The sequence below is a fragment of the Corella eumyota genome, chromosome 3 (assembly GCF_963082875.1).
Source record: "Corella eumyota chromosome 3, kaCorEumy4.1, whole genome shotgun sequence".
Taxonomy (NCBI): domain Eukaryota; kingdom Metazoa; phylum Chordata; class Ascidiacea; order Phlebobranchia; family Corellidae; genus Corella; species Corella eumyota.
Genome location: NC_137492.1, coordinates 605,004 through 628,892, shown reverse-complemented (window position 1 = coordinate 628,892; position 23,889 = coordinate 605,004). Strand labels below are relative to the sequence as shown.

The following is a 23,889-nucleotide window of genomic DNA, read 5'->3' as shown; positions in this document are numbered from 1 at the left end:
AATTGGTTGTATTAAAATTTGCGTAATTTAAAAACATTAAAATGTTTTTTTAAACTTTGTTTTAGATAAATATATGTTTTTTTAGTGACAAATATTTGGTAAATTGAATTAAAAACTGAAAAATTACAAACTTTGATCAACATCAAAAAAGAACAATCTTCCAAAAGGTATTTTTGTTATGTTAAAATTTAATTTATTGCGATAAACTTACAAAAATCCAAATATTTTTTTCAACGTACTCTGAGCTCACTTTGGTAAAGTTTAATCTTAATGCATTTGTCGGTATTCTTAAAAAATGTTTTTTAAAACTTCTTTTTAAAAGGTCATTTTGTTGGTTTAATTTATATTAAAGAAATAACACAAACTAGACGATAGCCTTCCCAAATATAATTGTTGTAGTCTCAACTCTTAGCTAATATTTTCTCATGATAATTTACCTGCACACCACAATTGTTAGTTTTTATTTTGCAGTTCTGTAATTTGGACATATTTCTGTCTACTTAGCTCCATAATATATAGATGCTGTCTTTAACATAGGAATGTGTTATAAAAGCAGAACTGTAGCTTTTTTAAAGCTACATTAAATAACAACTTAATTCAAATACTTTAACCTAGGTATATTTTAGAGCATGGCAATCTACTTTATGTTCCTATTAAAACAACAACATATATATATTGCTATAATACATATTTTTGTATATATCTTTATCCTTGATGTGGGAAGGTCGAATGCGCAACTTAAACATAGAGTAACATTTGTTACCCCGACCCAGTCTCGAGTTGCTTGTGGCAGTTCAGGATATTATAGATTATAATTGTCCAATTATTAAGCTGCTGTTAAGTGCTGGCTCAGCAGAAGTCTATACCCTTTATAGCGCCTTACTCAAGGGCGCTACAGCATGAGAGCAGTGGGGATTGAACCCACGACTTCATGGTGGTGTAGCAAGTGTTCTTACCACTACACTAGCTGCCGGTGAACACACGAGGTCGTGGGTTTAATATTAAAATTGTATTGATATTTAAGTTGATTATATATGTACCAAAAACTTCAAATGTAGTTTTAAAACTGGCATTTGGAAAAAAATGTTATCTATTTAAAATTTAATGCTAAAAAAAATTATTTTTATTTTTTTATAATTAGAGGCAGTTCTGTCTGTTGTTGTATACTAGAAAAACTATTGTTTGTTGCATTATTTAAGGAAAGTTCAGGTTTTAAACTAAATACAATATTGATTAGTTTCAAACAGAATTGTCTCATCAATTATTTACTTTCTCAAGCAACACATATGACATTCTAGTATAAAATTAAAATTTCCTCTTTTTTTAAGGTTTGTTTACATTTATATCAGACTGTATATATTTGACTCAATGTATGAATAACAATTTAAATTGTGCGCTAAAATATGTTAAAAAAAGCAAAAAAAAATCGTTTTTAAAATGTCTATTAAATGTGTTTTATTTAATTTAAAAAGGATATTTTTAAAGCTTTATATAACGTAGCTAAGTAGTGAAAGTCTATAATGATATAAATATCTAAAGTAGGCTTTAAATAATTAAGATTTCTAAGGAAAAATCAATTTTTTTTTAAGGTATTTTTTCGTTTGACTTGAAATATAAAATCAATAAAATTCTAGGTCGATATTTTTTGAGCTTTCGTATAATATCTCTTTTTGGCTCGCTGTGCTGGATTTTTGCGGGCAAATGTTGGGAATTTTTGTAAATAGTTTTGGTTAACGGATGATTAAGTAACAGATAAAACTTCGTTTGCAGACAGTTGGAAGTTTGTAGTAGAAGTAGTTACGCGTCGTAATATAATTTGTATTTAATATTTCAAAACAACGCAGTACAAGCGTTAGGTAATAGACAATACACAAAAAAACGAAAATTAGGTATTTTCCGTATAATATACGATCAATAATAATCAAATTTTCTTACGTTTTTATTTAAGATAGCAGTTTTCAGTTTTTTTAATTTTAACAAAGATATCATCATGAAACACGAAGCAGGAATCGAGGTAAAGTTTTGTTCAATTTTTAACGTAATTTGACAACTAATTTGTAGCTATATTCGGCTAGCAAAATTTTTGTAAATTAAGTAATAATAAAAGACAAAAATGCAAGAGAATTTTCTGTATAATTTATAAGACTATATGTTGTTACAATATGCCAATAATTGATAAAAATGCTTTTAGATATTAACTATTTTAACATTTATATAAAGAGTGTTTACTTTTGTATTTATATAACCCTTCATATAATAGTAAATATCGTTGTTATATTACGTTGTTACAAATTTGAAATGCCAGTCAAATACAATATATTGATTTTGTTATTTATTTACAACAAATAAAATCAATTGAATTTAAAATAAATGAAAAAGGTAGATTGTGGTACAGGGAAGATTCTATAGTAGAACCACATTTGTATAACATCTTTATCGCTGTTAATTAATCAGATTTATGTTCGATATATTAGCACAACATGTGGCATGCGTCCTTTTTTAATTAATTAACTTTATTTGATTTAATTCTACTACTACTACGATATGTGAAAAAGTAGGTTGTACGTTTATTAATGATTTTTACTAAATTAATGGTAACTTAAATTAAATTTTTAAGTCATTTTTTGCAAAAAAATGTCACTAAAATTGTGTCACGTGATGTCTAATTAATTAATTAGTGTTTTAATTTAATAGATTTTTATTATTTTTGATCTCCTTTTTCTGCGAAATTTAATAATGTTAGTCATCATTTTTTTAAATTAATCTTTTTTTATTTTTGGTTTAAAAGAATTAGAAATTTGCAAAGTTTTTAAATTACTAAAAAAGTAAAATATTCTGTTCAGTAATATTTTGTTAAATTTGATGTTTTTATAAAAAAGCAAAATAATAAACAACGTATTATGCTGCGGATATTAGTAATATTAAACTAATCAATTAAATTTGTCATATTTGAAAACTTTTAGGTATAGTTATCAATAAAAAACGTAAATTTAAAGTTAATATTTTAAGTTTATTTGTTAATAAAAGTTTTTTTAAGGATTTTTTTGCTAAAACGTTGTTTAAAAAATGATTTTTAATTTTTGTTTTTAATTGCAAAAAATTCGACGTCATCCAAAGTAATTAAAGTTTTACAATAAATTACTTGTTTTTATGTTATATTATGACGTCATAAACCTGCATCGATGACCTAAATTTGAATCGACGAGAACATATGTCATCGTAACCCTTTAAAAATCAAAGCCACATTTTTAAGGCCTTTAAATAATTTGATAATTCGAGATTCGTCGTGAAAGAGTTATTCCCTGCGTACGGAGCTAATTTAAAGAAACGTCATTAGTGGAAAAGAAAAAGGCAAAATCGTCTTTTCAGAAAATATCGATCCACGAAAAAGCGAATTCTTAATTTAAAATCCAAACCAGAGCAGTTGTAGAACATTAAACGCGAATTTGTTGCTAGATTTTTAGATTATTTAAACATCAAAAATGGCAGAAGAAAATACTGTAAGTAATTATGTTTAAAAACAGTAAAAAAATGTAATATTTTTGTGCTTTTAAAACGTTTTTTAACTGTTTTTTTTCGGGAAAATTAAACTATAAACGTATTAAATGTTTTTTTTTTTATATTAAGTTTACAACATATTAAGTTTACAACAAGCCAAAAAATTCGAGTTTCTAAAAACGTCGATATTAATATTACGCTTCCAACGTAGAAAGCTCGTTTACTATAATGAATTATAGATGTTTTGCAATTACACCTTACTATGACGTCACAGAACAACGTATCTCGCGTCATAAAGTATAAATTTATTCTTCAAAAAAAAAATTTTGTAAATAAAAAAAATTTTACAAATAAATTCTTGATCGCTTTGTATATCGTTGTAAACATTGTCGTTCATTCGTATCTAATTAGCATTTGAAAGCAGTGACCAGGTTATAATTAAATGACGTGGCGACTATATTATTTAAATGCAATTATACAAAATATAACTTAATTTTAAATTTAATAATATTTTACAATTTTTACCGTCTTTATACTTGATATTTTGGTTAATCAGTAAAAACGCATTTTTTAAAAGTTTAAGATTTAAAAATCAGCAATTTAAGTTCAATATTTCGTTTGTATTAAATCGTTAGGCCACTTAAATATTGTTGTAATACTCCAAAAATCGGCGTTTTTAAATATTTGTTATAAATCGTTTTAAGAAACTATTTTGTTGACATAAGGCGTTAACACAAGAGTTATAACAACGCTTATAAAACCTTAGTGTGTTTGTGAGAATTTAAACTCGAAAAGTTCGCTTTTACTGTTGTTAAATATTTAGAAATTTGAAGTTTACATATAATAAATTTAATATTTTAAATAAATATTAAAGACCATAATATACTGTTTATTAATTTAAATAATGTATAAGACAGTAAAATTTATCATTAAAGTACAGTTATGTTTGTTTGTTCAGATTAGGAAATGTATTAAAGAATGTAAAATAAAATATTTTGACAATTTTAGTTTAAAAAATAAATTTTTTTAACTTTTATTATTTTTTATTTTATTTTTACTTAGATGGCAAACTCTAGTTCAGCTCAACAGAAAGATGCAGCCGACCAAAACTTCGATTATATGTTCAAACTTCTAATTATTGGCAACTCTAGTGTTGGGAAGACCTCGTTTTTGTTCCGTTACGCTGATGATTCCTTTACTAGCGCGTTTGTATCAACGGTTGGGATCGATTTTAAAGTTAAAACCGTTTTTAGGAACGACAAACGAGTTAAACTTCAAATCTGGGTAAGCTTTTTAAGTTTTTTACATTAACAACAATCTCTGAGAAATGTTTTGGTTGGTATAAGGTTTCTTTTACAAAAACTTATTTTGTTTGTTGTTTATACAAATATGGGGGGTAAAAAAATTGTTATTTTCTGGGAAAGTTCTTGAACTTTTGGCTGTGAAATTTTTAATGTTTATGTTGATTTGTAACGCTGTCTAAATCTTCTTTCTATATTGGGTTAAAGTTAATGGAAATTTTTTGTTGGGTATTTTTCTTTTCTTGTTCTGTTTTTGTTTAAATAATTCAAAAGATAAGTTTTTTTTGGGGAATTTTGTTCTATTTTAATGCAAATTATTTTTTAATAGGAAAACATTTCATAAAAAGGAGTATAACATTTTAAATTAATTTTAATTCACATTTTCTGTACTTAAAATTAAAAAAAAAAATTACATTGGTAACTGAATAATTACAAATTGTTGAAAAAGACATTAAACTCTTTTTATTTTTGTGGTTGAAATACCAAAATATTGAAAGTGATCGTTGTATTAAGATGGAACGTTAAAACAATAAAAACTTAAAACAATAGCTTACTATGAGGTCATAAACTTTTTAAGTGCCACTTCAGCTACTTCCTGGATTTAATTTAAATATTTTTAACTTTTGTGAAGCCTTTGACGATATTTATTATAAAAATTATGTGTTAAAATAAAATAATCATTAAATTCTTTTTTTTAAATAATCAGTTGTTAAATTAAAGGTATATTTGTTCTTTTTTGAAAAGAATTTAAGAACAATTTTATAGTTTTTAAAATGATTATAAATTATTTACAAAGCTTTGTCAGGTCCAACTAAATCTACATTAAAATGCTTTTATATCTCTTCTCTGTATCTGGTTTTGTTGTTTCTGTTATTAGAACACCACCATGTGAATCATTTACCTTCATGGTAAACACAACTTGAGGCTGAGTTATAATTATTTGGTTAAAAATAAATTTATTTAACTCTAAACTAGGTTGGGGTAATAAAAATTGTTTCATAAAGTAATCGTGAAGTTGAGCTTCCCACATTGAAGATAAACATAAATATAAACAATTTTTTAAATTTTAACTTGGGTTGTAGTTATTTTAATTTTTGTTTTTTTAGGACACTGCTGGACAAGAAAGATATAGAACCATAACAACAGCTTATTATAGAGGAGCAATGGGCTTTATTCTCATGTATGACATCACCAATGAGGATTCTTTTAACAGTGTACAAGATTGGTAAGTACTTTCATGTAGTAAACACTTTTAATTGGAGAAAAAAAACATTTTTATTCTTATTTTAACATTGGCATTCTAAAAATGTAGTAAAGTCTGAAAAAGTTTGTTAACATCTTAATTCTTGTGTTGCCTTTAAAATCTAAATTAAATATTACCTTACTTTAATTAAAGAAAATCAATTTAAATTAAAACCTAACAATGTACATTGAACTTATTTCACCTTTTTAATTATTGATTAATCAAATTTATTGATTTTTTGTCAATTTTAAAGCATTCGGCTAAGTATTAAGTTATGTAAAAGTCTTTATAAACCTTTTTTGCGGTCAATAAATAATTTATTTAAAAAACAGAAAAAACTAATTTACATATTTTAAAAACTATTTTTAATTGGTCAAGTTAAAATTTTTTTTCTCATTTTGAAACATTTAAATTTTGTTTTTCAATTAGGCTTCATTAAATTATTGATATGACCGACATAAATTAACTTACAACTAAGTTAAAATAACAAGAGGTAATAACTTTGTATAACTTCCCTTTGTCAGCATTTCCTAATCTATTACACCGGCCACTACCTGTTATGTTTAAAAACCTGATGTTTATTAAATAATTTAATGTTTCTTCAAAGACAAAACTTTAAAATAACAACTTAATCTTTTATTCATTTCTATTTAAATTCTCTTTAAAAACCAGTAAATATTTTTCAATAAAATATTATAATAAATCTGTTTTAACTTTGAAGATATTAAAGTTTTTTTTTTTACAAATTTTAATTTTAATCTTGATTCAAGGTCGACTCAGATTAAGACATATTCATGGGACAATGCTCAAGTTTCACTGGTGGGAAATAAAAGTGACATGGAGGATGAAAGGGTTATTGCTACTGACAGAGGAAAACAACTTGCTGACCAACTTGGTAAATTTTATTGACATTTTTATATAATAGAACTTAGTGGACGGTGTATATGTCAAGTTTATAGCTCTTCAAAATAAAAAGATGCCATTCATGGTGCTTAGGTGAATTATAAATATTAGTTAAGAGTTGCAGCCATATTAGGTCAATTAAAATGTTGATCGTTGATTTTAATTTTTCACCGGCAGTGTGGTGTAGTGGTAAGAACTCTTGCTACACCACGCTGCCGGGGTAATGCGTTACATACGTTACTTATGACTTTTTTAAAGATTTATAATTTTTTAAACATGGTTGCCTAATATAAACTGCAAAAGCCTTAAAATTTAAAAGATTTAAGATAATACAAATAATAGTTTTACTAAATATAATTTTTTGTTCGAGGATAAACTAAAATTGCAAAAAGTAATTATCGTAGCGAGTGACATTAAAATGTTACAACTCTTGTTTCACCTTTTGTGCAGTTTCCAGAATTCAAGTTTTCAGCTTTTATTTTGCACATGGCGTTTGTTAAAATAAGGTCTAAAAATAACTTTTTCGAAGAAATTTCGAGTCAAAATGTCAAGAATTTGTTGAATTTTAAGTTTTTCTTCGAAAATCAGTGAGTTTCGTGCTTCTTAATAAGGTTATAATCACTCGTAAATAAATTTGTCGTTTGCGGAACTTTGTTTTGTTAGAATATATTTTGGTTTGTAAGTTATGTTAACAGAACTTGTCAAAATAATGAATTGGAATTGTGTAAACAAATTAGTTGGTTTGCCTCTGGCGTTTTTTTGTTGTTATTTAAAATAGGATTAGGCGTTGATGCTATAAAAATAAAAAGTCGTTAAGACAAAACAATCTTTTAAAATGAATACGTTTTACTACTAGTTTGTCTGTTACATACTGTTTATAAGGGAATTGGTATTGCTTTATAGTTTTTAAACTTGCCTTAACTTATGTCTGTATGTGCCTTACATTAATAATATTGTAATGGAATATTTTAGAATTAAGTTTTAAATTTAAATATGAGTTGGCAACCCGATAACTCTGGTTTAGAACAAATTATTCAACTTTTAAAGGAATCTCAATCTCCGGACACCGAGATTCAACGAAATGTTCAACAGGTCGGTTTCTATTGAAGTTCAAAGTTAAACAACTGTTAAATATATTTATATATATTTTTCTATATCTTTATCCTTAATGTGGGAAGGTCGAATACACGACCTAAACATAGATTAACATCAGTTACCCTGATTCATTCTTAAGTTTACTTAGGCATTTTGAGATATTATTAAGTTTAATTGCCCGATAAATATGCTGCTGATTAAGTGCTGGCTTAGCAGAAGTTCATACTGTTTATATTGCCTTACTCAAGAGTGCTAAAGTATGAGAGCAGTGGGAATCGAACCCACAACCAAATGTAGTGTTTTATTTTATCAACAATTATTTTAAATCATATGATTATGAGACCGGTTTGTTTAACATTTTAAAGTTTAATTGTTGAATATTTTAATATAGAAATTAGAGCAACTGAATCAATATCCTGATTTTAATAATTATTTGATCTTTGTGCTCACTAAACTGACAACTGAAGGTAAAAGATATTTGTAGTTTAAAACTAATTTGTTAACTATTAACAAGCTGATATGCCCTGCTTCTTCAACTTGAATTAAATCTTAATTTATATCGGACATTCCAGCTCAAGAATATATCTACAATTTAATAGAAATGTGATTTAAATTAAGAACATCTAGTTATATAAATCACACTGTTGTGTGCATAAATTACCTATACTGACTGCATGGCTTAAATTTCATCTGCCAGTAAAAATTTCTAGAATAATTTACACCAACATTTTAGTGGTTCATAGCATTTAAATTTTAGTAAAACTTCACCATTTTACTTTGATTTTTGAAGTAATTTACACTCAGGACTTTTCAGGTAAACAACTGATATTTATATTTACAGATGAGCCGACAAGGTCGTTGGCAGGATTGATTTTAAAGAATAATGTGAGGGCGCACTACAACATGTTTCCACCAAACGTGGGAGAGTTTATTAAACAGGTATTTACTTAGTTTAAAGTTTAACCAAATAATTTTAAATCGTAAACTCAAGAAAACTTTATTTTTATTCAATGTTTAACTGTAATTTTGTTAATAGCCATAATATATGATAAAAGATAAGGTTTATGTATTTATTTATTGGGCGAATTGAACAACATATTTTAGAAATGATAAAAATAGAATTTAACAACATTCCTGGAAACATTTGTCTTAACAATAAAGTTATTTTTAGATTTTAAGTAGGATGGCTTGATAGAATTACAGTCCAATAAAACAAATTTAATTTTATTACATTTTATTTCCATATTGTTTTTTTTTTACAAATTCAAGCAAATTATATTTAATTACTTGGCAAAACTTGATATTTATGGTTTGTTGTTTATTATTTGCATAATCTCTTTACACTGAAAATAGCAAAATAATTACCTTCTCATAATTAGCGTAACCTTTTATGCAACAATAAGTTCATAGTTTATTAAGCGTTAATTTTCTTTGAAAAGTTAATCGAGTATAACAGTAAACCATTTTATTTATTTACTCAAATAGGTTTGCGTTTTTAAATTTAATTTTTTCGATAAACACAAGTCAATAGTCTGCCCTCTAAGCTGGTTTTTAGTTGTTAAAATATAGTTGAAACTAATATTTGCCAATGATAATTTACCCACGCACTACAAACAACAATTTTATTTATTTTAAGGGCCGTTAAATTAAATATACATTATACCATTTATCATTCATTAAGCTCTATTATTTTATAATAGGTAAAAGATATAGCACTTTAATTTTAAAACATAGAAAAAAACAAAATTTTTGATGTTTATTTGTCGTAGGAATGCCTTAAAGCAGTTGGTGATCCCTCTCCCCTAATAAGAGCAACAGTTGGGATTTTAATCACGACGATCGCATCTAAAGGGGATTTGATCAACTGGCAGGAACTTTTACCCAACTTGTGCCAACTTCTGGATTCAGAGGATTATAATACTTGTGAGGTAAGAAATAAATCTTTTTTTTTTTTGATTTATCTTTAATGTGAGAAGGCTGACTTTTTAGTCCAAACATAAAATAAATTTTGTTACCCTGACTCTGTCTTAAGATTCAATCGATTATTAACGCTGGTGGTATTGTCTGTTAAGTAAACTTCTGATTGTTTTTTGGGTCTATATCAAAAAGGTCATTTTAAAAATCAATCCCTTACATCAAACCTCTCTTAAAAGATAAAGATAAACTATTCCATCAAATATTTTGTTACAATTTATTCACCAAAATTTTGGTTAAAAATTTACCCTTTTTTTTATCTATTTCCAGGGTTCATTTGGAGCGTTGCAGAAAGTTTGTGAAGATTGTGCTGAACAGTTGGACTCCCCCGTCCTTCAACAATCTCTCGCGATCATGATTCCTAAGTTTCTTCAGTTTTTTAAACACTCAAGCCCAAAAATCAGGTTTTACTTTTAACTTATTATCTGTTAAAGTCTAAGATTGTTCTCTAAAACCAAAAAAGAAGTTACTGTTTAGAATTTAAAGTCCAAACGAAGTATTTATTTGTTGCTATTGTTGTTTGAAAACATTTTTTTCCTGTATTCCATATTTTAGAGTTTCAAAACTTTAATTTTAATTTTTACATTTACAGATCTCATGCAATATCTTGTGTGAACCAGTTTATTATAAGTAAAACTCAAGCTCTTATGTCTCATATTGATGACTTTATACAGGTGAGATTACTGCTTGTTTTAATTAAATAAATGTGAATTTACTTCCAAATTTCTGTTACCACTAAGTCATTATATAAATTGTAACCGATTATTGTACTTCATATTTCATGCCTTTTTTATGTTTTTTTTGTAGTTTTTCCTAATAGATTACTAAACCTTTTAATATATTCAGGGTTTGTTCTCGCTAGCAAATGATGAAAACGTTGAAGTAAGGAAAAATGTTTGTAGAGCTTTGGTGATGTTACAAGAAGTTAGAATGGATAAATTAAGACCTCAGATGACCAACATTATTGAGGTATTTTGACCTTATTCCATGTTTATATAAAATAGCTTTAAAAGTCTTTTTCCAATACCTAATTAATAAATTCATACACACGAAAAAATACTGAATACTATCATGGGCTTACAAAATTCTAGGCATTTTTTTTATTTAATTGGTCTCACAATAATGCAAGTTAGTGTAATTCTAATTTACCTGCACACCACAAACACAGTTTTAATGATTTTGTAGGCCTATAACTGGGACATATATATCCTCCACTAAGCTTTATTATATAGTTATTATGGTATATAGTAGTTTACCCTTATTATTTTTACCTTTCAGTACATGTTATTACGAACCCAAGATGATGATGAAACTGTAGCATTGGAGGCTTGTGAGTTCTGGCTTTCCATCGCCGAACAAACCAGCGATTGTAGAGAGGTTTTGCCCCAGTTTCTACCGAGGTAAAATATTCATAAACTGTACATTGCTTGAAAATGTAGCAGAATGGGGGCTTTTATTTGTTTGTGTTAGTAGCTAATTTAATTGTAAGTATCCACCATAATTTATTTGTGTATAATCACTGATTTTTCCTTGTTTAGGTTGGTTCCTGTGTTAATTAATGGAATGAAATATTCTGAAGTTGATGTCATTCTACTAAAGGTAATATAATCAATTTAATCTGATTTGATTGCATAACTAAACCTAAATATAAGTTTTTGTAATTTATTCTTAACCATTATGTTTTCTCTATATATTTCTCCAAACAAAAAAATTGCCCTTTGTATGCCTTAATCTCTTTTAATATTAATGCTGAGGATAAATAAATAATTTTCACCACTAGGGTGATGTGGAGGAAGATGACATGGTTCCGGATAAAGACGAAGACATCAAACCTCGCTTTCACAAATCCAAGGTCCACAGTCTCCACAATGAACAACAACAACAACAACAACAGGTTGGTTCAAAACTAACTTAAAACAAACTTTCTAACCTCATTTACTTATCATTGCTTTTAAATTAATTATTTTGTATTACTACTAGCTTCATTTATTTGGTAATGCTGGCCTTTAATTTGAGCTTAGTTAAAAGTAAGATTAAAGTGGTTGAGTTTTTATAAAGTTTTATGTTTTTAGTTGGAGAAAGAAAGTTTGAAAGAAAGAAATTTAGCAGCCGGAGTGAGTGTGAGAAAGTAGATTTTAAATTTAAGGTTTATTAGTCGATGGCCTGCCTTAGAGTCAGGATTGTAATTGTTGTAATATGGTCACAACTCTCAACTAATATTTGCCAGCGATAATTTACCTGCACACCACAAATGGTAGTTTTAGTTGTTATGTATGGTCGAAGATTGAGCATATTGTCAACTGAGCTCTATTATGTATAGATTTTTGATCTACTCTGTAGCATAAACAGAAGTTGTTCTTATTTAAGATAATAGTTGTTTAAAAAATCATTTTTGTAGATAGATAGGTTTACCTTTTCGAAAAAGTTTAAAAATAAACTAATCTTATATTATATATTGTATAAAATTATATTATTATGACATAACAATGCTTCATTGCTCTAGGATGGGTTAGAGAATGAGGACGAAGATGATGGAGGATTGGATGATGACGACTCATTATCAGATTGGAATTTAAGTAAGTTCGTCTTTTAACAAATTTAAAAAAAATTTATAAGAGGGGCAACAGTAGATGGTTGCTCCAAGCTAAAAGCAATAACCAGTATCTTATTAAACCCTTTTTTAACATTTATTTATCCTCAATAAAGTAGCGTTGACTTAACAGCTTAAACATTAAGTAACAACTGTTACCCCAACATATTCTTAAATTAACTTTGCCGGTTTAAGATATTATTGGATGTAGTTGCCTGATAATTAAACTGCTGATTAAGTGCTGGCTCAGCAGAAGTTGCCATTTTTAAAGCTTTACTCAAGGGCGTTACAGCATTAGAGCAGTGGGGATCAAACCCAGGATATTATGTAGTGAAGCCAAGTGTTCTAACCACTACCCTACGCTGTCTAAAACCCATTTCCTGTTAATTAAAATTCTATTTTTTTTAGGAAAATGTTCGGCAGCAGGTTTAGATGTTTTAGCGAATGTCTTCCATGAAGATCTTCTTCCTTTTGTGCTGGAGAAGTTAAATGATTTACTCTTCCACCAGGACTGGGTTTTAAGGGAGTCTGGGATTTTGGTCTTGGGAGCCATTGCTGAAGGTGGTTTCATAAATTTGTAAAATCAAATTTCATAAATTTGTTAAAAAATCTTAATTTAAAAAAAATTAAAATTAAAATTTTTAAGATAAAATATTTTTTACCATATTTTTTGTAATGTTTCCAATTTAATAATATTTAGGTTGTATGAATGGGATGTTGCCACATCTTCCAAAATTAGTTCCATTTCTCACGGAAACCCTTAATGATAAGAAATCGTTGGTGCGTTCAATCACATGCTGGACTTTGTCAAGGTCAGAATAAAAAAAAAATTAAAATTCAAAAAATTAGAAAATCAATTTGAAATTTTTTTTATTTAAACAGGTATGCTCACTGGATTGTGTCACAGTCGCAGCAAAACGGTCACGACTTGTATTTGAAGCCACTCATGAACGAGTTGTTGAGTCGAATCCTTGACTCAAATAAAAGAGTTCAGGAAGCTGCTTGCAGGTAAGATTACAAAATAAAATTTTGTTTTCATATTAATTTTGTTTTTTTTCTAGTTTAGTTTAGTTTTTTTTGACAGGTTAATGGTCATAACCTGTCGCTAGCCCTACCACAAACAGCAGTTTTTGTTATCTTGTAAGCCTATAAAGCAGTTTTTGTTATCTTGTAAGCTTTGTTATATATAGCTTTATGTTCATTTTAAACATTTGTCTAAATGGAATCCGGCTTTGATTTTTCTTAAAATTTTATTGAAATTTTTTAAATCGCTTTTTCTCTTCTCAGTGCATTTGCGACATTAGAAGAGGAAGCCTGCACCGAGCTTGTTCCTTACCTCCATGTTATTCTACAAACCCTGGTATATGCCTTTAACAAGTACCAGCATAAGAACCTGCTTATCTTATATGATGCAATTGGTAAGTGGGATTTTATTAAAATAAAGTCCTGAACTTGTAGATCCTTAGGAAATGCTAACAGTTGGAATTTTTTTTCTAATTTTAGAAGAAAAAAAAATTTCAAAAAGTTTGTTTTCAAAAAGTCCCTAAAACCTTATATTTAATACTATATGTTTTTCTAGTCTAAAATATGGAAAACTTTTGTATTAAAAATATTGAATTCTTATAAAATATACCACAATTTCCATCTAAAAAATCATAAATTTAATTTTGGTTTCCCATTTTTGATGTTATTATATTCCAATATGACGATAAGTTAGCTTTAAATACCATTCTATGTATAACCTTAACCAGGTAGTTAACCTGTATTCTATTGTTATCATTAATTGCATTGGCTTGCTGCCCCCTTACAAGTCTAATTAATTAACCATTTTATTGAAAATATTAAATCTTTAAACCTCCCTTTAATATTTTATCTTGATACAGGGACCCTGGCAGACTCGGTAGGCAACCACATGAATAAGAGTGAATATATCCAGATGTTGATGCCCCCTCTTATCGATAAATGGAATAGTTTGAGGGATGAGGATAAAGATCTGTTTCCCTTGCTGGAGGTAAATTTTACCCAAATTTTTAGTTTGATAAATTGTGTTAAGAAATTTTAGTAGTTATTTGTCAATTTTGATTGTTGCAATATGGTCGCAACTCTCAACTATTATTTGCCTGCAATAATTTACCGAGGTGCTACAAATGCCAGTTTTGTTTATTTTTTAGGCCTATAAATTGGACATACTTATATTTACATATCAGTGACTAAACTCAATTATATATAAATGTTAACCGAAGTCAGGTAGTGTGGGGATCCTATGATGGCATCAGACTACAAGCCGAAAGGTTTCGGGTTCAACTTGCACCAATGCCACACTATTTACCCTTGAGCCTGGTGTTTACGGATAGCTCAAACCTGTCCAAAACTGCACACCCTTACCCAATAAAAAAATATTTAAAAAAAATGAATGTTAACCAAATCTTTTGCTTTAGTGTTTGTCGTCGGTAGCAACTGCCCTCCAATCAGGATTCTTACCATATTGTGAACCAGTTTTCCATCGTTGTGTAAACCTCGTTCAAACAACTCTCACTGCGAACCAGGTTTGTTCAATTAAGTTTAAAAGTTAAAATGTTGAAGTTTTAATTATTTTTTTTTAGTAAAAAAAGTGAAAAAGTTTTCCAATTTAATATTAATCTAATAATTAGAAAAACATTTTTTTAAGCCAATTTAATATTAATCTGACAATTGGTTTTGGCTTGTACTAATTTTTGCTATAGTTTAACGCCATTTTAATCAAATTTCCTCCATCTAATAAGTACTAAAATTTGATTATATTCTTTTCAATATCAATAACTATCATTAGGATTTTACTTAATTTAGTCCAATATATTTACAATATTTTGCATTACAGACCTATCTACAACACCAGGACCAAATTGAACCCCCAGATAAGGATTTTATGATCGTTGCACTGGATTTGTTGAGTGGATTAGCTGAGGGGTTAGGGGCTGGGTTGGAATCTTTGGTGGCCTCCTGTCCAATCCTAGCTCTTATGTATCAGTGTATGCAGGTGAGTTATATTATTTTTGTGTATTTTGGGCAATTTGGGTTATTTTTTAAATTGGTAAATTTCTGTTTCTAAATATATTTAAAAAGAGTTATATTGATGTTTTACTTAAGGTTTTTGGTTTCTATTAGTCAATAGCCTGCTTTTTGGTTAGCATTTTGTTATAATACTATTGTAACTCTCAACTAATATTAGTCATAATTGCAATAATTTACCTGCACACCACAAATGGCAGTTTTATTTATTTTGTTGGCTTATAAATTGGTCATTTATGTATATATATATTGTCCACTAAGCTTTATTATATATATGTATATATACTCCATTATGTGTAATTATTTAACAATGTTAAATTCTAACTATAAATTTCAAACCTTGCAATGTAACTTCTTTCCTTTCTTGACTAAACAATCCTTTTTATTCTTAGGACCAAATGGCAGAAGTGCGACAAAGTTCGTTTGCATTGTTAGGAGATTTAACCAAAGCCTGCTTCCAACATGTTAAACTCCACATCAGGGATTTTATGCCCGTGTTGGCTCTCAATCTTAATCCTGATCTTATCTCGGTTTGTAATAATGCCACTTGGGCGATTGGGGAGATTTCTATTCAACTGGGTGAGTTTGGTGGTTTTATTGAGGATTAAATTGGGACAAACTATAAATATCTGCTTTTATTTTTGGATTTCAAAATTTTTTGTCTATTTTTCTATTACTTAGAACCTTATGTTGAGTTTTTAAAGTTAATTTTATATTGACTTAATGGTTCAAATTGGACACTAATTTGTGTAAAAACAGATTTAAATTAGGGTTTTATGAACAATAATTTTAATGTTTAGGGCCTGAGATGCAGGAGTTTGTGACGTTGATGATCGAACCTCTTGTTATAATTATCAACCAACAAGGAACTCCTAAAACTTTACTGGAGAACACAGGTTTGTTGAATTATTGTTTGAAGTAATAAAAAAACCTAAATTTTTAGAAGTAATAAAAAACCAAAATTTAAAAATTCTGAATTTTTTGCATATTTCGTGTTGGTTTTATATTTCTACAAGTGAACAGCAGGCCTTACGGTCGACATTTTAATTGTCGTAATATGGTTGCAACTCTTAACTAATATTTACCTGTGATAATTTACCAACACACCACAAATGAAAGTTTTATTTTTTTGGGGCCTTTAAATTGGACAAACATACATGTTTAATGTTCACGAAGGTTTATTATATATGTAGATTTATAATAGATATTTTGTTTTTACAGCTATAACTATTGGGAGACTCGGTTATGTTTGCCCTAATGAGGTGGCTCCACTGATGCCAAGATTTGCAAGACCTTGGTGAGAAATATATTTGTTTTTTACTTTATTGTTAATTGTAATCCTCAGCTTTAACTTGTAGCTGTATGTGTTGTATTATAGGATATATCTTATGAGAATTTTTTTATTATGTTTATTTATTCTCGATGTAAAAAGGTTAACATTTGTTACCCTATCCCAGTCTTAAGTTGACTTTGGCAGTTTGGGATATTATGATTACAATCGCCTGATAATTTTTATGCTTGAACTTTATATTGAGATTTAATTCTGTAAATTTTAATTGTTTAGGTGCACTTCATTAAGAAATATTCGAGATAACGAGGAAAAGGATTCCGCATTCCGCGGAATTTGTGCAATGATCGGAGTCAATCCTGGCGGAATCGTTCAAGTAAAAACTTTTTTTATTTTAAATTAATATTTATGTAAATTTAAAAAGTTTTTTTCTGTAAACATGATTTTTTATTTTTCTTTGTTTTTAGGATTTTATATTTTTCTGTGATGCTGTAGCTTCCTGGATTCAACCAAAAGCTGACCTTAAAGAAATGTTTCACAAGGTAATAGATAGTCTGCCTTATTTAACTTTAATTACTGTTAAAATCAGAGTTAAACAAGCAAAAAATATTGGATAAAGATGCCGATCCCAAATAATGAATACCAATAACAATTAGTTTAAAAAATTTAGTGTCAAAATAAAAATTTATTTTTCCGTTTTTTAGATCTTGCATGGATTTAAGGACCAAGTTGGCACGGAAACCTGGTCACGGTTTGCTGAACAATTCCCACAACCACTCAAGGAGAGGTTAGCTACCAACTACGGGGTTTAAGCCTAAGGGGCAAAAAAGGTAAAATTAGGAAAATTTTTGTTGATCAAAAACTGAATTATTAGGAAATATATAAAAATATTTATTGTAAGATGTAGTTATTTTTTTTTTTACTGTTTTTTAAAAATAAATTCCAAAAAATGTTCAAATTTTTTTAATCAATGTTTTTTTAATTTTTTAGAACTAGGGAGAAAAGACTACTAAAGATCAATTCTGGGTTAAAACGGGAAATCCCCATAAATATAGGGCTAGGTAGGGTTATAACCCAAAAAGGGGTAAAAACTAGGTTAGGGACCTTTATCTAAGAAGCTAGAGAGTCGGGGTAAATTCCTAAATTAAAGAAGTTTTAATAACTTGGGTTAGGGTTAAAATGTTTGTAAATATTCAATTTTAGTGTCTGTATATTATTATTAGGGTTTCATCTGTATATTTGTATTATTATTAGGTTTTAGTTTAATTTTTAAGTTTTTTTTTATTAGGTATTTACGTCACTAACTTTTATGTGTTTAAGTGAAAAAATTGCACGAAAAAGTCAATCGTTAAAATGTTTTTTTAAGGAACTTAACTTCGGTAAAAAATTAGTATTTGTAGAATGCTTGTAAAGAATTTAAATTGTTAAAATTGTTGTTAGTTTAATTGATTGTTAAAATGTAAATATTATTTTTTTTAATAATTTTTTTTCTACTAAAATTTTTTTTTTTTTTTTGACATTTTTTTTCTGGTACATAATTTATTTGAATTAAAATAATTTTAAATTGTTCACAATATCATACTTGATTCAGCCATTCATTAAAAAAAGCAATATCGAAAAAAATCACAACTTTTGTTCTACTTTCGCCACTTGCTGTTTAACTGTGTCATGCCATTAATTATAATTGCCCCCCCCCTACCCTTAAAATAATGTTTTACTGCCATTTTTTTTCTTTTTTTCACCTATTTATATTTTTCCAAGTGATTTTTTTTATTAATTGTTATTGCTAGTAGAAATTTTTACCCTTTTTTTATTTTTTTTTCATATTAACTGATTTGTTATTTTAACTGTGAGTAAAACGATTTTTTTTCTTGAATTATTAAAAAAATGTTAATTCCCCTTACCCCCTACCTCTCTGAATTACCCCCCTTTTTAACTTGAAGGCAGTGCTTTTCTGGGTGTTTTTTTTACAAATATTACAGTATTTTTAATCACAAAACGTGTAACTTTTGGATTTTTTGTTTTTTTTTAATATTTTTTTAATGCAAGTTCGGCCTAATGTAGAAACAATTTACTTTATGTTATTCTAGTTAATTTATGCAACCCCAAAACATGGTAACTTATAATCTTTCCACAGACCAAAATTGCAATCCAAACACTGTGTTTTAATTAATATAAGTTAAATCCCAAAATCATGCTACCAAACTCCACCACAACAACAGATGATGTTTTTATTTTAATGTGTTACAAACGGAAAAATATTTTTTTAAAGTTCAGTTTTTTTAAGCGAATTTTTTTTCTTGTATATGTTTTGAAACGATGTTAATTTGTTATTAAGCTTATCAATAAATAATCTTGTTTATAATATTTTATTTATCAGTTTTTGTTTAGGAATTATTTATTAGAATAATTAATTTATTTTAAGTTTAATTAGCTATAGACGCTATTAACGACAACAAGTCTATATTGGACATATAGTTTTTATACTAATATCCCGGTACAGACCCGAAAGAACCGGGAACGAAGCACGTGGAAATGGGGAGATTACCAACGGGGGTTTTTTTATAAAACTTAACTTTTTACTAAAAACAATCCACAATTTTTAACTAAAAACAATCCACAAGGTTATTTAACAGGATTTAATTAACTTAAAATATGCCGAGTGCCAGAAAACATAGAAAGCAGACGACGGCTAATAATAAGACCAGCAAAAAACGACAATGGAAGAACCTAAAGAAGAAACAAAGAAGCACAAACTTTGATTGGTAAATACCTAATTAAAGAAATTTATTTTTAAATTGTCTTGTTAGACAGAAGGTCCCACTATCTGTATATCTTAATTATTGTAAAAAACTAATAATGTTTGGGTTAGGTTATTACTTTCTTGGTTAAATACTTAACTTGGTTTGCTGCTTAGCTAAATTAAAATAAAATATTTGGTAATAAATTTTGAGTAATGTGCTATAAACGGTTTGAACTCCTGCTGAGTCAGCACTTAATCAGAAGCATAATTATCGGGCAATTATAATCTATAATATCCCTAACTGCCACAGGCAACTCGAGACTGGGTCGGCGTAACTAATGTTACTCTATGTTTAAGTTGCGCATTGGACTTTCCCACATTGAGGATAAAGATATTTACAAAAAAAATAATAATAATAAACAGGCTGCATTGTCAAATTGTCGCGAACTTGTTCCGAATGCATGGCTTTTAGAAGGCTCTGATTTTAATTCCCACTGCTCTTATGCTGTAGCATTCTTAAGAAAGACAATATAAGAGATATGAACTCCTGCTGACCCAAAAACTAATTATTAGTATCCCAAACTAACAAACCCCGAACCTTAGACCGGGTCGGGGTAACAAATGTTTCTTTAAGGTTTAGGTTGTGAAGTTGACCTTCCCACATTAAGAATAAATAAATATAAAAAAATATTTAAAATACAACATTGCCAATTAGATGAGAAGTCTTAAAATCAAAGTTGAAAGAAACAAAAACTTAAAATTTTTTATATTTTTCAGCACACCAGTCAAGGCAGCATGGGACAACACGAAAACAGTTCAACAGAACATGGCAGAAATAGGAATAGCTTACAATGCCAACGAAGTTATGGCGATACAACGACCTCAATATGGACCAACTATTATTCCTGATGTTAGGAAAAAAAATAAAGTTGAAGTTATTAAAGGTTAGTATTTGAATTTTTGGCAAGTTTAATGGTGTTGTTGAAGTTCGTGTTATTAAAAAGTTTGAATTTGGGTTTAATTATATAAGTTGTGCCAAAATCACATTTTGTTTTTTTTAATTTAAATATGGATCATGCAGTAGGATTGAAATATTTTGAATTATTATCTAACAATACAATGGTATCAGGGCAAGCAAATTTTTTAAAGATAACTTGACAAAATTGATATTTACATAAATAATTTGTATTTTGATGAAGATTTTATTAAATAGCTTGTTATGGGGCATAATTAAAATAATATACTTTATATTTTAATATTGAACAGTTGCTAAATTGTTGTAAAAAAATGTTTTTAGAAATGGAAACAGAAGCTGACCTTGGTGAAAAAGAAAAAAGATTTCAACTACCTTCTAACGATGTTCATTTTTGTACTTATATGATGGAGAAATATCAAGACAACTATAAAGTAGGTGTTTTTAGTGGTTGTGAAATATTTTGATTCTATTATATCATCTTGTAAATACTGTTTATATTTATCCTCGATGTGGGAAGGCTGCCTTGCGACCAGAACATAGAATACCATTTGTTACTCTATCTTAGCCTTAGATTGCCTTCGCCAGGTTGGGATATTATTGATGATAATTTCCCGGTAATAAATCTGCTAATTGGTTTTTGGCTTAGCAAAAGTTAACATTATTTATATCACCTTATTCAAGGGCATTACAGCATGGGAGCAATGGAAATTAAACCAAAAACCTTATGTAGTATAGTATTCTAACCACTACACCACACTGTCAAATAAAATATTCACTAGAAATTTTTGTTAAAAATCTTTTACATTTAACTAATTTATTTAATATCTTTGTTTCTAGGCAATGGCAAGAGACAGAAAGAATATGTATCAACTTACACCAAAACAAATAAGAAATAAAATAAGAGAATTTAAACGATCGAAAATTCAATATCAAAATTTTTTGGACTCGAAAAAAAATGATTCAATGGAGACAACTTAAAAACAGTTTTGCTGAAATTACTAATTTTATAAATGGTAATTAACTAGGTCTATAGGTTTGTACATTACATTTTTAAACCATTATTCAATATGGAAAAAGGTTTATAACATTCATTTTTATCCAGTATATTAACCAAAATTGTTTTTTTACCTTATTATGTTAATGTAAAATCAATATATCACCAAAAATAGGTTTTTGTGATTCCAACCATATCTCGTGTTGGGTATTTTAAGGTTATTCAAAACAAATCAATAAGATTTTAACCATTTATCCTTTATAGAGCACAGTGGGCATTTAAATAAATAAATTTGACCCCAAAATTGAAGACAATAAAACATTAAAGGTGTGTCCTTGAGATTTTTTTTGAGATTATATTTTATACGTTAAAATGTTCTTTATGTTACGACGTTTAATTATTCGTGTTAACCATCTCTATCCACGATGGATTGCGTCATCTCAACACCATATTGAATCTCAAACATTTTGTTGAAAACTTGAGCAACTTTACTTTTCATTTCTTTATCAGCAAGCACGTTTAAAAGAGGATAAACTGTATAAGTTGCCGCCATTGCAATACAAGCAAGTAGTTGAATTATGAGGTCACTGAAAGTAATTGTTGCGTCACTGACGACAATATGGAGTAGAAATACGGGAAGGTTGAGCAAGGTGAAAACAAATAAAGTGGCAGATAGAGTTAGGAGAGCTTTCGTGTTAATTGTTGGCGTGTTATGACGTATTGATGACGTAGTTGTGTTGATTACACGTGTTGGTTTTGGACGCTGGTTACCTTGAAGAATACAGATTGTTAGAAAACTTAAAAATTGTGAAGAAAATACCCAGTTTTGCGAAGGCTTAAGATATTTGAACCTAAATAAATCTTTTTGTACGAACTAGCCAATATTTAAAGGTATAGATTGATGATTTTTGCGCAAAATCCTACCTCAAACATATTCTAACGTTTAGAAACACTAAAAATGACGTCATTTAACGATTACGTCATTTAAATTACCTTGAACGGCCATGTTTGATTGAAACACCGTTTTACTGTTTCCCTGCTCCCCCTCAGCCAAAGTTAACTCTCTTGAAATCGAGAAAGGTCGCCCACCAGAGGGCCCAGAAACTGCGGTTGAGGTCACTTGAGTTGTCCCGTCCCTGTGCAAGGTCAACTCGTCACAGAAGGTCAAGTTTGTTGACATCACGCTTCGTTTACGTTTATTTGAGGTAAGTTCGTCAGCACTTTGCAGTTTTCGTTTTCGCGAATCCCCGCCAAGAAATGTTTGCAAGATGGCGCTGTCCATGGAACTACGATCGGCAGAACCTAAAAAAATAAGAATTAGAATCCGGTAGAAATGGCATCGAAGTTCATCCGAAGGGTTTGGGGTTCGAGCCGCACCAATGCCACACAAATCGCCCTTAAGCCAGGCATTCTTAGGTAGCTTTACCCTATAAAAATATCGAAAACCCATTTCCTAAAATGGATATAGAACAAATAAAAAGGCGCACCAATGCCATACATTTCAACTTTTGGTGTTTAAGGATAGCTTTAACACCTCGTAATAAAACACCCTTTCCCAATAAAAATATAAAAATTTATAACTTCAATATACCAGTAATGGTAACAGGTTTTATACTTTTAATTTATTACGTCATCACAATTATGTTACCGATTGCCATGGCTTGTGATTCCTCCCAAGCTGTTCTTCGATTGTTTGCATTCTGTGACGAAACTAAAGGAACAATTCGTGCGCGTGACGTCACACTAGAACACGCGATCCACAACATTCCTAATTAATTAATTATTTTTAATGACGTCACTTAATAAAGACGTAATCAAATTAACTTACCGATACAAACTAAACACATGACGAACCACGTCAGCACATATGACGTCACAGTGTTAAAATAAAGAAAAAATCTTCCAAGCTCTGACGTAGGTACATGGACGCACATTGGGGCGTTGTCGAGCAGCTTGTAGGGGTATATTTGTGACGTCATGAACGGGGTAAGTGATTGAATAATGGCGAGGATTGAGTTAAGAGTTGGGGCGACGATTAGGATCAAGTTTTTGTTCCAATAAGTCATCGGGGAAATTATCATCATTAACCTGAATGGAATTAAAACCCCTTTTTACACAACCTTTTTCTAAAAATGCCGCTTATTTTTAAGTTAAATTTTGGTAAAAACCAAAAATTTTTGGATTATGTTAAACTTATGTTAAAACTTAAAATGTTTTTAAACCCAAGGCGCCTTTT

The 23,889-nt window shown here is 28.7% G+C and overlaps 4 protein-coding genes across 6 annotated transcripts; 3 read left to right on the top strand and 1 right to left on the bottom strand.

The window, feature by feature from the left end:
* The first annotated feature begins 63 nt into the window (after positions 1-63).
* On the top strand, positions 64-6,951 carry LOC145746397 (ras-related protein Rab-3). 3 transcript variants are annotated; one of them, XM_082564680.1, is made up of 4 exons: positions 64-167; positions 4,561-4,782; positions 5,906-6,024; positions 6,813-6,951. In XM_082564680.1, exons 2-4 carry the CDS (start codon positions 4,561-4,563, stop codon positions 6,949-6,951), a joined length of 480 nt encoding a protein of 159 aa, XP_082420806.1. In that variant the 5' UTR covers positions 64-167. The 3 variants fall into 3 exon arrangements, with proteins under 3 accessions (XP_082420806.1, XP_082420804.1, XP_082420805.1); XM_082564678.1 differs by lacking the exon at positions 64-167 and adding an exon at positions 1,887-2,014; XM_082564679.1 differs by lacking the exon at positions 64-167 and adding an exon at positions 3,374-3,500.
* Positions 6,952-7,916: 965 nt separating this feature from the next.
* LOC145745742 (transportin-1-like) lies at positions 7,917-19,297 on the top strand. Its single transcript, XM_082563897.1, has 25 exons — positions 7,917-8,037; positions 8,432-8,507; positions 8,882-8,979; positions 9,810-9,968; positions 10,285-10,418; positions 10,607-10,688; positions 10,861-10,983; positions 11,293-11,414; positions 11,553-11,613; positions 11,795-11,908; positions 12,518-12,590; positions 13,013-13,165; positions 13,305-13,416; positions 13,487-13,612; positions 13,892-14,022; positions 14,488-14,615; positions 15,043-15,150; positions 15,462-15,620; positions 16,045-16,231; positions 16,453-16,548; positions 16,874-16,949; positions 17,217-17,316; positions 17,408-17,482; positions 17,645-17,770; positions 17,931-19,297. Exons 1-24 carry the CDS (start codon positions 7,939-7,941, stop codon positions 17,750-17,752), a joined length of 2,700 nt encoding a protein of 899 aa, XP_082420023.1. The 5' UTR covers positions 7,917-7,938; the 3' UTR covers positions 17,753-17,770; positions 17,931-19,297.
* Positions 19,298-19,496: 199 nt separating this feature from the next.
* On the top strand, positions 19,497-22,202 carry LOC145745601 (nucleolar protein 16-like). Its single transcript, XM_082563720.1, has 4 exons — positions 19,497-19,705; positions 20,461-20,627; positions 20,981-21,090; positions 21,497-22,202. The coding sequence occupies exons 1-4, from the start codon at positions 19,596-19,598 to the stop codon at positions 21,635-21,637; spliced, it is 528 nt and encodes a 175-aa protein (XP_082419846.1). The 5' UTR covers positions 19,497-19,595; the 3' UTR covers positions 21,638-22,202.
* On the bottom strand, positions 21,633-23,734 carry LOC145744967 (uncharacterized). The gene is made up of 4 exons (XM_082562947.1): positions 23,482-23,734; positions 23,302-23,421; positions 22,647-22,955; positions 21,633-22,424 (listed from the first exon to the last, which is right to left on the bottom strand). The coding sequence occupies exons 1-4, from the start codon at positions 23,732-23,734 to the stop codon at positions 22,060-22,062; spliced, it is 1,047 nt and encodes a 348-aa protein (XP_082419073.1). The 3' UTR covers positions 21,633-22,059.
* Between the last annotated feature and the right edge of the window lie 155 nt (positions 23,735-23,889).

Bases quoted from the DNA above. Each gene is read 5' to 3' on its own strand.
- LOC145746397 (XM_082564678.1), top strand. From the start codon at position 1,991: ATGAAACACGAAGCAGGAATCGAG. The intron at 2,015-4,560 runs GTAAAGTTTTGT...ATTTTTACTTAG, and splicing joins AACACGAAGCAGGAATCGAG to ATGGCAAACTCTAGTTCAGC. The intron at 6,025-6,812 runs GTAAGTACTTTC...TCTTGATTCAAG, and splicing joins TTTAACAGTGTACAAGATTG to GTCGACTCAGATTAAGACAT.
- LOC145745742 (XM_082563897.1), top strand. From the start codon at position 7,939: ATGAGTTGGCAACCCGATAACTCTGGTTTAGAACAAATTATTCAACTT. The intron at 8,038-8,431 runs GTCGGTTTCTAT...ATTTTAATATAG, and splicing joins TTCAACGAAATGTTCAACAG to AAATTAGAGCAACTGAATCA. The intron at 17,317-17,407 runs GTAAAAACTTTT...CTTTGTTTTTAG, and splicing joins ATCCTGGCGGAATCGTTCAA to GATTTTATATTTTTCTGTGA.
- LOC145745601 (XM_082563720.1), top strand. From the start codon at position 19,596: ATGCCGAGTGCCAGAAAACATAGAAAGCAGACGACGGCTAATAATAAG. The intron at 20,628-20,980 runs GTTAGTATTTGA...AAATGTTTTTAG, and splicing joins TAAAGTTGAAGTTATTAAAG to AAATGGAAACAGAAGCTGAC. The intron at 21,091-21,496 runs GTAGGTGTTTTT...CTTTGTTTCTAG, and splicing joins AATATCAAGACAACTATAAA to GCAATGGCAAGAGACAGAAA.
- LOC145744967 (XM_082562947.1), bottom strand. From the start codon at position 23,734: ATGATAATTTCCCCGATGACTTATTGGAACAAAAACTTGATCCTAATC. The intron at 22,956-23,301 runs GTAACATAATTG...TTATTTTTTTAG, and splicing joins ATCACAAGCCATGGCAATCG to GTTCTGCCGATCGTAGTTCC. The intron at 22,425-22,646 runs GTAATTTAAATG...GTATTCTTCAAG, and splicing joins ATCAAACATGGCCGTTCAAG to GTAACCAGCGTCCAAAACCA.